This window comes from Cnephaeus nilssonii, assembly GCF_951640355.1.
Source record: "Cnephaeus nilssonii genome assembly, chromosome: 1".
Lineage (NCBI taxonomy): Eukaryota > Metazoa > Chordata > Mammalia > Chiroptera > Vespertilionidae > Cnephaeus > Cnephaeus nilssonii.
Window position 1 is genome coordinate 84,773,073 of NC_137072.1, and position 13,222 is coordinate 84,786,294.

The following is a 13,222-nucleotide window of genomic DNA, read 5'->3' on the forward strand; positions in this document are numbered from 1 at the left end:
AAGTTGGTTTTCCATGTATGTACTTGCTATGTATTTTAAATTAGTTCAGGAAAATGCTTATGTATGGATGGTGACAAAGTGCAAAAGGGATGTTTCATATAGACAGAATCTAGACATCTGGGTTCATAAAGATCCATGGAATTCAATTATGGTTCTGTGTACTTCTCAGAGGATCGAAATCTATTCACAGTAAGAATTACATTGCCAAATACTGTTGGAGCAGTTTCAACTTGCATGCGAAATTCCATTGTGTTGAGATGTTGGGGGTATAACTAGAAAACCATATGACATGTGGATTAGAAAAGTAATTATTGAGGCTACAGGCATTAGTATAAGAAAATACTGTGATTACGGTCAACCGTTTCATATTATCTTTACTACTAGTCTACTTCATTAGTATTGATAACTGTGAAGAATGAAAATGGATGTAGTAGAGTCCAGTGTAAGATTCTAGGTACTGAAACCAGACTGTGGGGTATGAATACCAACTCCATCACTTTTTAACTGTTGATTTGGGGAAAGTAACAACCTCTCGGAGCATCTACCTTATGTGTGAGAGAGGAGGTTGTGAGGATTAGATAAGATAATGTGTACGAAGTATTAGACCAGTGTCTGGTACATAGTAAGCACCAATTTGTGAATGTTGGTTTATTGTTGTTATTAAGCTTTATGAAGATTTTTGTTCTGTGTGACATTTAAGTGCACATAATATAATTATAGCCTGAATACACTTGAACATTAATAGACAATGTTCTAAATGACAGCTGTCTTTTCTGGCTTTGTAACAGGCAGGAGAGATATTCATGATACATACCCACTTGTACATACCAAGTAATTTAATAAAAAAAAACTTTCTTTAGAATCTGACTCAGTCCAATTCATACCTACAAGCTTACCAAAACAGAAAAAAAAAAAAAAATGAAGCTGTTAATGATTTTTCCTTTCCTATTAGAAGGAGGAAAATGATGATTTCTGAAAGTTATTATAAGAACAATTCTTAAAATAGTGATATGATTATTTATTAAAGCTATCTATCTATATAAAACCCTAATATGCAAATACACCGAACAGTGGAACAACTGAACCACCAGTCGCTATGACATGTGATGACCACGAGGGGGTGCATGCGGAACATTGTGGGTGTCAGCCACAGTGGGATGGTGGAGCAGGTGAGTGGGAGTGCCAGACCAAGGCGGGGTGCTGGTCGCTGTCATTGGGGCGAACCTCTAGTGGTTACTAAACATTCTTTGCCACAGTCCCACCTGGCGCTCGCACCTGCTGCCAGCGCCGGAGCTGCCACTCACACCCACTGCCTGCTCCAATCACCCCGCAGGGCTTCTCCACCTTCCCCTGCTCCTGAGGGGTGATTGGGGCTGGCCAGCTGCCGCTTGCACCCACTGCTGGTGATGGCCCTGCTTGCACCTGCAGCTGGTGCTGGAGCCACCACTTGCACCTGCTGCTGGTGCCCAGCCGCTCAGCACAGTCAGTGGGTGTGAGCAATGGCTGCCAGCTCCGATTACCCCTGAAGGCTTCTTCACCTCCCCCTGCTCCTGAGGGGTGATTGGGGCAGCAGCCGCTGCTTGCAACCACTGCTGGTGCTGGCCCTAATCGCTCAGCGCTGGCCACAATTGCTCCATGCCTTCAGCGGGTGCTAGTGGGGCTGGCACCATCAGCGTGTAGGAGTGGCGGGAGTGGGAGTGGGGCTGCTGGCAGACAGGGGACCGGGGGCCGTGGCAGGAGGGGCCAGGCAGGGGCACGGAGGATGGGCCGGGACCTGCTCCTGTGCGCACTGCAGCCTCAAGGCCCACAGTTCCTTTCAAGGTGCACGAATTTGTGCACTGCGCCCCAGGTTAAATATAAAATAAACAAAATAAATAATTTAAACGATTAAAATGATCCAATTATTAATTTCTCATTGGAATATGTTAGAAAAAAAACAATAAATTCAAATGATAGTTTCATGTTTCATTAACCTTTGGTCACTAACCAGTTAACTGAGAGTTCAGTTACCAAGTGGATCTCTTAAGCAGCTACAGTTTCTAGGCCACCTACTTGCCAAGATTCAGTGTAGAAGAGAAGCTGACTGGCATGATATCATCCAACTACCTCTGTTCATATATATTGCAGCCAATACCCTGCTTCAAGGCATTGGGCATTTTGAACAGTAGATCCCCAAATGGAGAACTGGAAATCTGTTAAATACATTTACCTATTTTTTGCAATGATTACAATTCTAAGTTATTAAAAAAGAACTTACAATGCATTTGTCAAAGTTCCTTTTGACAGTCACCAAAACATTTCCCAATGTAGTGCTCAGAAAAGAAGCAGGGTCCACATTTTGTGCAGTCCACACATGATGACTCATTTTCACTAGCATGTAAAGGGAGTTAAAGCTATCAATTTTGTCTCCTAATGCAATTAGGTTGTTCAGTTCTGGCTCAATGCAGCGAAATATTTTAGTCATCATTTGGCGGATCATATCTTTCCTGTTCAAAAAACATACAAAATGTAGCAAGTTGTTATAAGCTTCAGGTGTATTCATCTTTTACTTTAACCCACTGGGCATATACAAAATGACTAAAATATTATATTTTCATTAAAAATGTCTAAATATGATGAACTAAGTATTCTTCAGCAGTTTCCAATATAAAAATATTTTTTAAAGTTAAGTTTTATCACTCAAAAGAACTGTCATTTGTAAAGCTGGGATCTTGAAATGTGCTCTGTGATTTCCAAGAAATACATGGCAATTCAAATGCTGCTTCCTACCAGCAAACATCAAAATTGGTTATATTTTTTGTACTAGAGCAAAGAGCCATAGAGGCATACAACAGGACAGACTTTAATTCAGTAAGATGTTTAGGAAGACACTGGGCAGGCACACCTGTCAGTGCTGAGTGCTGTCAGGTTACTGAGCCATCTGGGCGCCTCATTGAGCAGCACTCCTCTATGTTAAATTTAAAGTTTATTTTTTCCCAAAATAACAATAGATAGTAACCAATACATACTCAGATGAAATGGGCAATGGTGTGCCAGAATTATGTTGCCTTGATGACGTTCCTCCATCTAGGTCATCTGCTTCAGTCTGCAAAAATTATTCAGGTACTTTATATAATAAAAGACCAACAATTTGACTAGTTTAGATAGCAAAAGCCTGCTCAGTCTTAAAATTCCTAGGAGAGAATACATTATGAAAAATAATGATTTTTAAAGATGGCATCACTGACAGAACTAGATAATTTAGTATGCTACTTAAGAATGATCATGAAGGGCTTTGTTCTTACATTTTTATCTGAGAATTATGGGGAAAGTTGTGTTTATGTGCACATGAGGGGAAAGTGGAAAGACAGAAGGTACAGGAGGTGCAGGGTGGAGGTTGGAATGAGTGGGCAGCTCAACGAAAAACAGAAAACATCCAGAAACAACTTCCAACGGAGAACTAAAAGTTAATCTCATAAACCATTCTAATAGAACTTTGGCATTTAAAAAAGCTATCAAAAATTTTTATAGAAGTTAAGAAGTAAGCAAATTTACTATTACTACCACCTACAACAACAAAATCCCACCCATTTGAAATAATTTCTCATTCATTTTATGACTGCTTTTAATATGTTGGTCCTTTAAGATGACCTTAATTTTAAAATCACTTTATTTGCATTTAATTTCCTCAAAATATTCTAGCAACTATCTCATTTCGTTTTCTTCTTAAATTTTTGCCACCTGAGAGGCATGCTGAATAGGCATTATAATATCCATTGAACAGATGAGAAATGAGGAAATTGGGGATTAAGTAATTGGTTGAAGGTCTCATAGCTAGTTAATAACAAAGCCATAGGAAAAAAATCAGATATGAAACCTCACCTTTTCTTTCCCCCTTCTTCTCCCTCCCCCACCGCCCCACATGGTATATATACTCAAACACCAAACATTTTATTTTTTCTTGATGACTGCTAAAATCGCTTTTCAAAATATGTTTTTTTGCAAAGTAAATTCAGATATTTTATTCCCTCAATAACTTAGATAATGTTTAGGCTTAAGATAGTCTGGAGTATTAAATTACATGCACAGACTATCACTGTTTTTATTGTCTTGTGGTATGACAAAAATTATTTTAGAAGTCCTTATATCATAAATCCCTTCTTTTTCTGTTCTAATATTGAAACTGTGACAACATATTAATTAAGCTAATTATATTACAGATCAGATGTACCAGCCAATAAACAAACATAAGCCGTACCACAGTTCCAGGCATACTTTGATGTTGCTGTAGTTTGAAAAATTTACTTATGAAGTCCTGTTCTGCTAGACACAGGGGCTCCAGTTCACTGAGTACCTGTTCAAAGATCTGAAGAAAACCAAAATGAAAGATCTGCACCAAATACTTAAAATAACATCCACATTTAATTTACTTTTCTGCAGGGACCATAAATGCTTTATCCATAATCTCAACAGTATCTCCAAAACAAACTGTTCCAAGACTGACAGGACAGTGCAGTATATCAAGGCATAGCAGAGCCAAAACATACCTAAAATGAAATTCACAATAATTATTCACTTGAAATTGGGAAAGAGGAATACAGAGACAGACTTTTAAAACTTATTTAATGCACTGCAGAGAACAGTTCTGCTCCATAAAAGCTGCTATTTCCTCTTTACCTTGTAGTTGCTTAAAGAACTTAGATTTAAGATGCAAGCATTTTATGATTTATAACAAAAAATTTTTTAAAAAATATATTTTATTGATTTTTTACAGAGAGGAAGGGAGAGGGATAGAGAGTTAGAAACATCGATCAGCTGCCTCCTGCACACCTCCCACTGGGGATGTGCCTGCAACCAAGGTACATGCCCTTGACCGGAATTGAACCTGGGACCCTTCAGTCCGCAGGCTAACGCTCTATCCATTGAGCCAAACCAGTTAGGGCGATTTATAACAAAATTTAATAAAACTATAATGTAATTTAATTGATGGTTCACAATTTAGTGGCCATTTGACTAGTATTTTTTTTTTTTTTTCAGATTCAGAACAGGAAAGTAAGACATGGTTAACCAAATCTTTGAACACATTTAAAGCAATAACAGACTGCTGTTAGAAAACTAATATTAGTAGTTAAGAAGTACCTGCTATTTTTATTTTACCTTATCAAATTTGGTTCTGTCCGCAACATCGAGATCAGAAGTAGACATGTTTCCCATATCCAATAAGGAAGATGACTGAGATCTGCGATTCCCTGAACTCTGAACACTGAGTTTGTTTAGACTAGAAGTAGATCCAGTTAATTTCCCAGAACTTCCATGAAGACCTAAGAAATAATAAAACTTTTAAAGTTGTGACCTTCATGAATAAAGATCCATAGCATAAATCAGGGCTATCTGGCCCTGTTTTGGTTTTCAAGGGCTCATATTAGAATACAAGACTACCACATGGGACAGGTTGTGGAGTGTCCTCTTTCATTAACATTTGTGACCTATTCCTGAGCATATTGTAAAGAGTAGTGAAACTACACAGATCTATAGAATAGGAGTAAAAGACCATAAAGATCCCCAAATCTATGTCCTTCTCAGTCTCATCATAAACATAAAGTTGTCTGATGATATCTCTAGACTAAAGTAGATGAGAATTTATTTCTTTCCCATTCAAAAGACATGAATATGATGGTCACTGACCCCTCCCCTGCAGTGTACTAGCTTAACATGATTGTTATATTTCTGAAGAAAACTGCCATTCCCGCCCAGCCAGTGTTGCTCAGTGGTTGAGCGCTGACCTATGAACCAGAAGGTCACAGTTCTATTCCTGGTCAGGGCACATGCCTGGGTTGCAGGCTGGATCCCCAGTATGGGGCGTGCAGGAGGCAGCCGATCAATGATTCTCTCTCATCACTGATTTTTCTATCTCCCACCCCTCCTCCTTCCTCTCTGAAGTAAAAATATATATATATATATTAAAAGAAAAAGAAAAAGAAAACTGCCATATCCCAATATTACCCTCCTCCAAGTTAAATCAACATATTAGGCTGTACCACATGAACTGATAATACTCGATCATTCTTGCTCTACAAAAAAGTCAATTATATAACAGAATTCAACTTAATACATTCCTGAACCCAGAAACTCAGCTTTTACATTAAATGAATTGATTAACTGCAGTTCTTTAAAAACAAGGAGAAAAAAACAACACAACCCTGAAAACCTGTTGTATTTAAAATACAACTAAAATATAATACATCATTAATGATATAAATATGGGACATCTGGGTTTAAGTATAAACATAGGTATCCATCATTGCCATGAAGAAAAATTATAACAATATGGCTGGACAATATCTTAAGTACATAAAAGAATTAAAGGATTCCATTTTTATAAGAAAATATGATACTGTCATTCAGAATTAAGTATAAATACATTTTTAAATTCTCCTTATCTCTCAGTGAACCTCTATTATTTACTGATGGTCAGATGAGACAAATGAAGATACAATAAGGACAATTAAAGACAAATTTTGGTTTCATTATGCAAAATCTGACCACATGTAAAATAATTTTTATAGTTTCTAACCACAGCCTGAAAACAGAAATATAATGGTTAAACCTTTTTATAAATTTCTGATTATACACCATTTATTTTCAACTCTATTAGATATTCCTTTGATGTAGCCACATCACTACCATCATGTTGGTTTTCTTTCACCAATGTCTGGCAATAACTCAGAGCAATCAATAGTTTAGGTGTAACTTTTTTTCAAGACAAATAACTAATTTCTAAACATTAAACAAACATGCATTGAGAATACCTACTAATACACTCAGCATACTCACTCTCTGTTTCCTGTTTGACAGCACTTTCTTTTCGAGGAAGTGTAGCTGTGATGGATTAGGTTGCAAGCATCAAAGACAAAGACAAGTTAATAAACTGCAATTTGCACAAACCATGCACAAGAGGAAGTTAAGCTTTAGTTTAAAAGACACATGCAGAGAACCATGAGCATCAAGTAACAAAAGGTGCACGTATGTTTAGTTGGTCAGCTACTGTTGGAAAAATTATATGAAAGAAAATACTTGTCTTTTCATGTATTATTTTTACTCTAATATTCAGATAAAACTATCTATATTTGTAAAATCACCCCATACTTTTAAATGATTGTTTTAAGTTTATAAAGCTGGTATACTTAAATTTAAAAGACTATATTTGCAAGTTTTGGTTTCTGAAGAAAAAATATGGTTTAAGTAAATAATTTAATACAGTGGAAATTTATTAAAATGAAGCTGTAGATTTAGACATTAAATGTACCAACAATTTCAGATTCCCTAGAAGCTCCTGAAAGGAATCTCCATTGTACTAAATAATTTTACATTACATCTGATAAAAAAATGATATGACTGGGGTTTAAAGACCATTTCAAAATATCAAGCTGCACTAATTAGTAACTGGCCTTGTGAACACCTAGAATGAAAGGTTTATATAAAAATACTATTTATCAGGAGAAGAGAGGATGGAAGGGTAAAGCTAAAGAAATTGGTTTAATATAGGAATTTTTAAACTTTTAAGGATCATTTGGTTTTATTCTAACACTTCTGTATATATAATATTAGATGAATTATAGAGATAATCTTGTGAAACATTCTAAACTCAAATTAGAAGTAGAAATGAAAAGCAAAGAAAGAAATTACAGAATGAAACAGAAAATTAAAGAACATAATCTAGAAATATTTAAAAAACAAAAAATATGTCAACTGTCACTGCCAAACTTCAAGGCAAAAGCCCAAGACCAAGTATAAGCTACTAACTTGTCACACTAGTGACATGTATATCTTCCCAGCCTTGGCTTCCTGAAGCTCAAAGGAGTATGAAACAGTAAGGCTGGACATCAAAGTGGCAAGCAAGGACTGGCCAACCTGAACAATACCCCTGGTGTCACTATACTAAGTCATCAGTTCCAAATCAAGGCCTAATACTTCATATACTTTATTTTTAAGTAGCCAATAAAGAATACAGAATTACTAGTAGTGCCTATTAACTATAATTTGGGGCTCATAAAAAGTTCATATTATTTATCAGAAACAAGCAAAAATCTTCAGGTAAACTTTTAAATATATTTAAATAATCCCCTCCAGACTATAAACATCATAGGGTAGGATCTTTGTTTATGCTGCTTTCTCAGAACGCAGCAGTGCTTATTATATAATAGGAAATCAATAAATACTTATTGAATTTCTAGCCATAGTGAATCCAGTCTTGTATTCAAGACTTCCTTTGCAATCCATAAGATTTCTTAGTTTAGTGGAGAAACACAGAACGAAAAAATGATTTCGGCATACCATTTTAAAGATCTGGGAATATTAAAATAAATATGAGAGAGGCAGTAATTATATAAATACATATGTTAATGAATTAAAATAATTCTGTGTCTTATCTTAGCTGTAGAAAGAAAAAACTGGTGATTTTAAAAAAGAAATACTAAATTTTATCTGCCTGCCAATTCATTAAGCACAGTTGTAGAATATACTAAAATATCAATCTTGGGAAGAAAATTCCACCCCTCTGAGGATGTCAAAGTAAACCTATTAATAAAAAAGGGTAATGACTTACATAAAGACCTTATCACATAGAAGAGATTCTTTACTGGCATTTTAACCTAATTTTGAATTATTTGAACTAAGTAGATGTTAAAGATCTGAGTCCAGGCTGGTTCATAAAGAGAATACTCCCCTGAATCTCTATGGCTATATTGACTACAGTTTACTTTTGTAAAGTATATTCAATCTGCCTTTCTATTCTTATTAGCATCTATGACCCAGCATTTTCAGAGCAAATAAGAAAGAACTCATTTAAATATTATTTATTACTACTAATTTTGGCTCATTAAAAAGTCATCATTCTAAAATTTCAGGTTTTTATCTTAATTATAATTACTATTAAAATTCATTTAAACATAATTTGAATAATTGAAAATATGTATTTAAAAATGTTACATTCTACTTTAGAACTTAAGTCATTTGTATTTAACTTGAAATTTATTTTTAAATGCTGAATAACATTAAAATAACAAGTTAGTTCTTCAAGATGGACCAAACTATTTTTGTCCTCTGAATTACGTTTGTTTAGTGTTTTCTTATTATAACTGATATCAAAATAACTGAAATTATAGAACTTTAGAGTACGATCAACCTCCAGAAAGTACTCCCCTATTCCTTATTATTTAATAGATTCATTGAAGAGTTGTAATTTTAAGTTTTAAAACTATAAAAGTGCCTTCTACATGTGTATTAAGTTATTATAAAAATATTTTCAACAAGTTAATTTAAGAACTTTTCAAGGGGTAAGAAATGAAAAAATTTAGGTCTCAGGTTAATGCACATGTGGGAGGCAATTGACAGATGTTTGTCTCTCACATCAATATTTCTCTCTCTCTCCCTCTCTCTCTTACACCTCTCCCCCTACCTCTCTCTTTAAAATCAATAAAAACATATCTTTGGGTAAAGATTTAAAAAATATTTATTATTGTACTTGATTTAAATTATATTTATATTATGTCATTTATTTTAGTGTGAATTTTAGGCTTGATAATCAATTTTGATACTGGGATTAATGGCCTCTTCAGGAGCTAATTTTAAAAAGATTTCCCTTTTAACTCCAGTTTTCATATACTGTAGAAGAGTACTCTCAAAATAAAATGATTCACTAACAAGTGGTGACAGATATACTAAATGAAAACATTAAACATGTAACTACATTAATATTGTGTTTACTTAAAAAAAAAGCATAACATATTCACAGTGAAACATTAACAAGAATATAAACACACTGCTGTTTAATAACAATTAACCTTTAGGATGAGTTAGCATTTCTGTTTCCAAAAGCCTATTGTCCCAAGATTCTCATCAGTTTCTTTACCTAAGTGTATTTGTACACAGATTCAAACCATTTCAAAAGCCTGGACTCCTAGATTCAATATATTAGTGTTGTATTAAAAACAAACAAACAAACCATCCAGTGAATTACAAAATAATTACCCATTAAAGACAGTCTTCTCTGTCCTAAAGAAAAGAATGGAAAGATGAGCTATCAATTTCAGTCCTGTTCCCCGATTACTGAAGTTGCTTAGGGCATAGGCTCCTTTCAACAAGCAAATGCTAAACTCATTTTTCTAAAGGGAGCTATGCAGACACACTGAGGAGTACACATTGCAGCCACTTAAGGCTAGGTTTTGACTTCATAGGCACAGAACTCCATCCAAAAGGAACCCCAGAGATGGGTACATGCAACAGCAGAATGTGGCCTCGGCAAATCACATTCCTCACAACTTAATACTTTCACTGGTTATCTTTTCAAATCATGTTTTGTTTTGTTTTTGTCCATTTAACATATTTAGAAGCAACAACAAAAAAATAGGCTTCAAAAATACATCTTGGAAAAATAAGGTATAACCACAGAAGAAATTTTGGTGACATATTTATAGCCCGTGGGCAGGAGATAAAACACTTACAAACTTTCTTTTTGATGCAAAATAGCCAGTGAGAAGTAAGAAGCCAGGAATCACTTTCATTCCTGTGGAGAACAATGACTTAAGAAAGAGAACAGTGATTTGCCCACAACTGTTAAATAAAAGTCTTTTAGGAACTCTCAACATGTGTCTCTTAGTCTAATACTTTCTCTACCAGACTAGACTGTACTTCATTTTCTGGTCAACTGCTTTTCCTATGAATATGTACTTTTAATTATAGCATACTGTAGAATTCTCACATAGTGCAGAATTTTAATTAGTAAAAAACCATTTGCAGATACAACTATTTCTTCTATGAAATACCTATAAGGCAAACCAAATGTATCAGACTTACTCTTTCATTAATTCCACTGTATCTTCTTTCTCCTTGCTTAAAAAGTCTTAGAATTAGACCATTTAAATAAAATAAAACCATTTTTAATAGAATAGAAATCAATGAACTGAAGTGCCTAAGCTTACCAAACTTCTTGCTTTCTTTAGTTGTGCCAGTCATCTTGATCTTTGCAACTTCAAAGAAATCTTTAATTTCTCTTTCATACAGTCGTGATAAATAATCCATGTAATTCTTAAATAAAAATAACATGTACTTCTTATTAATAAAACAAATAAAATAATTTCCATTTTTTAATCCCCCCAAATCCTTCATGATTATTTTAAATTTTGTGGTCTAAAACTTTGATGCAGTTCACAGGATAAAAAAAGTAGGCTATTTCCTGTCTTTAAAAAAATATTGAACATTAACAACTTATAAAAATATAAAGTGGAACATAATCACATTTTCATCTTTATATGTTATCTTTCACATTTTAATATGGTTGCAATCATATTGTATAGGATATTTGAGTCAGAACAGTCATGCTTCTCCAGTCTCACACCTTAATGACTGCAAAGTATTATAACAGTGGTAGGTTGATGTGCTACTACTTAGTAAAACAATCCTCTAACACAGGTCACTTAAGTGGTTTCAATGTTTTGCTATGACAGACAATGTTACAATAAGCTTTTCATCTCCAATGAGTTCTTTCCTTGGAATAACTTCCTAAGGGTGGAATTACAGGGCCAAACAGTATAGGAACCTTTATAATTCTTCCACCATGCTGCCATGTTGCTTTAAAAACGGATAGTGTCAATGGCAACGAAAGGAGTATATTCAGTTTCATTGTGCCCTGTCAGCTTGGGTTATTCTCAATAAGAATTTAATTAGTACATCTTACAGTTTTCATAACTAAATATTTTTATAGACAAATTGGATGTATGTAGCTCAAATGAAAACATTTATTACTTAGAACACATACTCATTTCTTCATCATATTTGCCTATCATCACATACCCTCATGAAGGATTCTTCAACAGTGGGAGGCCATGTATTTTTCCAACTCCTACGTTAAATGCCATACACAAAGTTTGACTAAATTTAAATAAATCCATAACAGAAAAATTGTACATATTCTTTTAAATTTATTGTGGAATTAAGCTTCAACTTCCTTTATTATTTCAAATTAATATATCCAGTTTTACAACAGGTGTACCTTGCTTTAAATATCAGGTGCACCTTTCAAAAGGTATATTATGTAAATATTTGTATACCAATTCATAGTTCACTACTGATTTTTTAGATATTTTATAGATATATCCTTATCAAAAAGTATTTGGATGAAACATAATATAAATACTGTGTTTTTTTTCCAATTCATAGATTATATTACTCTCATAAGAAAAGTTAAATAGGCAATTCTTTCCCATGATCTTTGCATAACTTTAAAAGCAAATATAAGTGAAAATATACCCCAAAATTAATTCCTATTGGGCTTTTTTAATGTGTCATTTTTCAAGTTTAAATTCTGATAAAAATGTTGATCACTGCAAATCAGTAAATGACTGACAAATGGAAAAGTAGCTTTGCATTATTTGTAAAATCTTCATTAGTGATTTTCTACTGAAATCAGTCAATATGAGAGACTACATTCTGATACTTAAATTGTTTAAAGTGCACATTACTATCCAAGCAATTTAAATGGTTTCAAATAGCTATTTGTAATCTAGAAAACAGTGACTTCAGTAGACTATTGCAAATCACCCCCTTTTTCAATGGGATGCAAATGACTGGATACCTTTTTCCCAGGTACTCAACAGAACTCACTGGTGGTCAAAGCCACAGACAAGTGTGACAATCAGTTAATTCATTCATTTACCAAATTCTGAAAGATGTATCTCACTGTGAGTATGTATTCCTTCTCTTAGCACCTTACAGCACCTAACTGAAATTTAACTATCATGAATTTAAATCTTATCTCAGACCATCTTTTCAATTTCATTTTGTGCTGACTGTAGAGTCTATGGAGACCTCCATGTTTTACTTTATCTTTAAACAAAAAGGCAAATTCCACAAAACTTCAAAAGGTCAAAGGAAGATGTCTGAGTAAGCTTCAAGACTGACTATCAACCTCAGGAAGTTAATTAGGAGAGGAAAGCTCATTTTCTTACCCAAGCATGGATGGACCGTCTCTATTTATTGCCCTACATGCAAAACCAGTCACAGAGAGGGGTCGTAGTCTTGGGAGGAAGAAATCTGGCAGTTGAGCTCATCACATGACCAAGACACCCCTATTTTATACAGGCACCAATTGTCTATAACAAAAGTCAGGGCTTTTCTTAGATTCAGCCAAAGCAGAGCTGAGGCAGTACCTCGTGATTCTTACCCCTAAAGAATATGAAACAGGCTT

The 13,222-nt window shown here is 34.3% G+C and overlaps 1 protein-coding gene across 3 annotated transcripts in view; it reads right to left on the minus strand.

Annotated features, from left to right (window-relative positions):
• Positions 1 to 13,222, minus strand: part of EXOC1 (exocyst complex component 1) — a 53,044-nt gene that overhangs the window by 8,793 nt on the left and 31,029 nt on the right. Inside the window, exons 10-15 of one of the 3 annotated variants that reach the window (XM_079769358.1) lie at positions 10,959 to 11,064; positions 6,814 to 6,858; positions 5,137 to 5,300; positions 4,241 to 4,345; positions 3,009 to 3,085; positions 2,258 to 2,486 (exon numbers count right to left, since the gene is read on the minus strand). In XM_079769358.1, the coding sequence (XP_079625484.1) occupies positions 2,258 to 2,486; positions 3,009 to 3,085; positions 4,241 to 4,345; positions 5,137 to 5,300; positions 6,814 to 6,858; positions 10,959 to 11,064 (726 nt within the window). Of the gene's footprint in view, positions 1 to 2,257; positions 2,487 to 3,008; positions 3,086 to 4,237; positions 4,346 to 5,136; positions 5,301 to 6,813; positions 6,859 to 10,958; positions 11,065 to 13,222 lie in introns of all 3 variants that reach the window. The other 2 variants (XM_079769357.1, XM_079769359.1) reach the window with 2 other exon arrangements.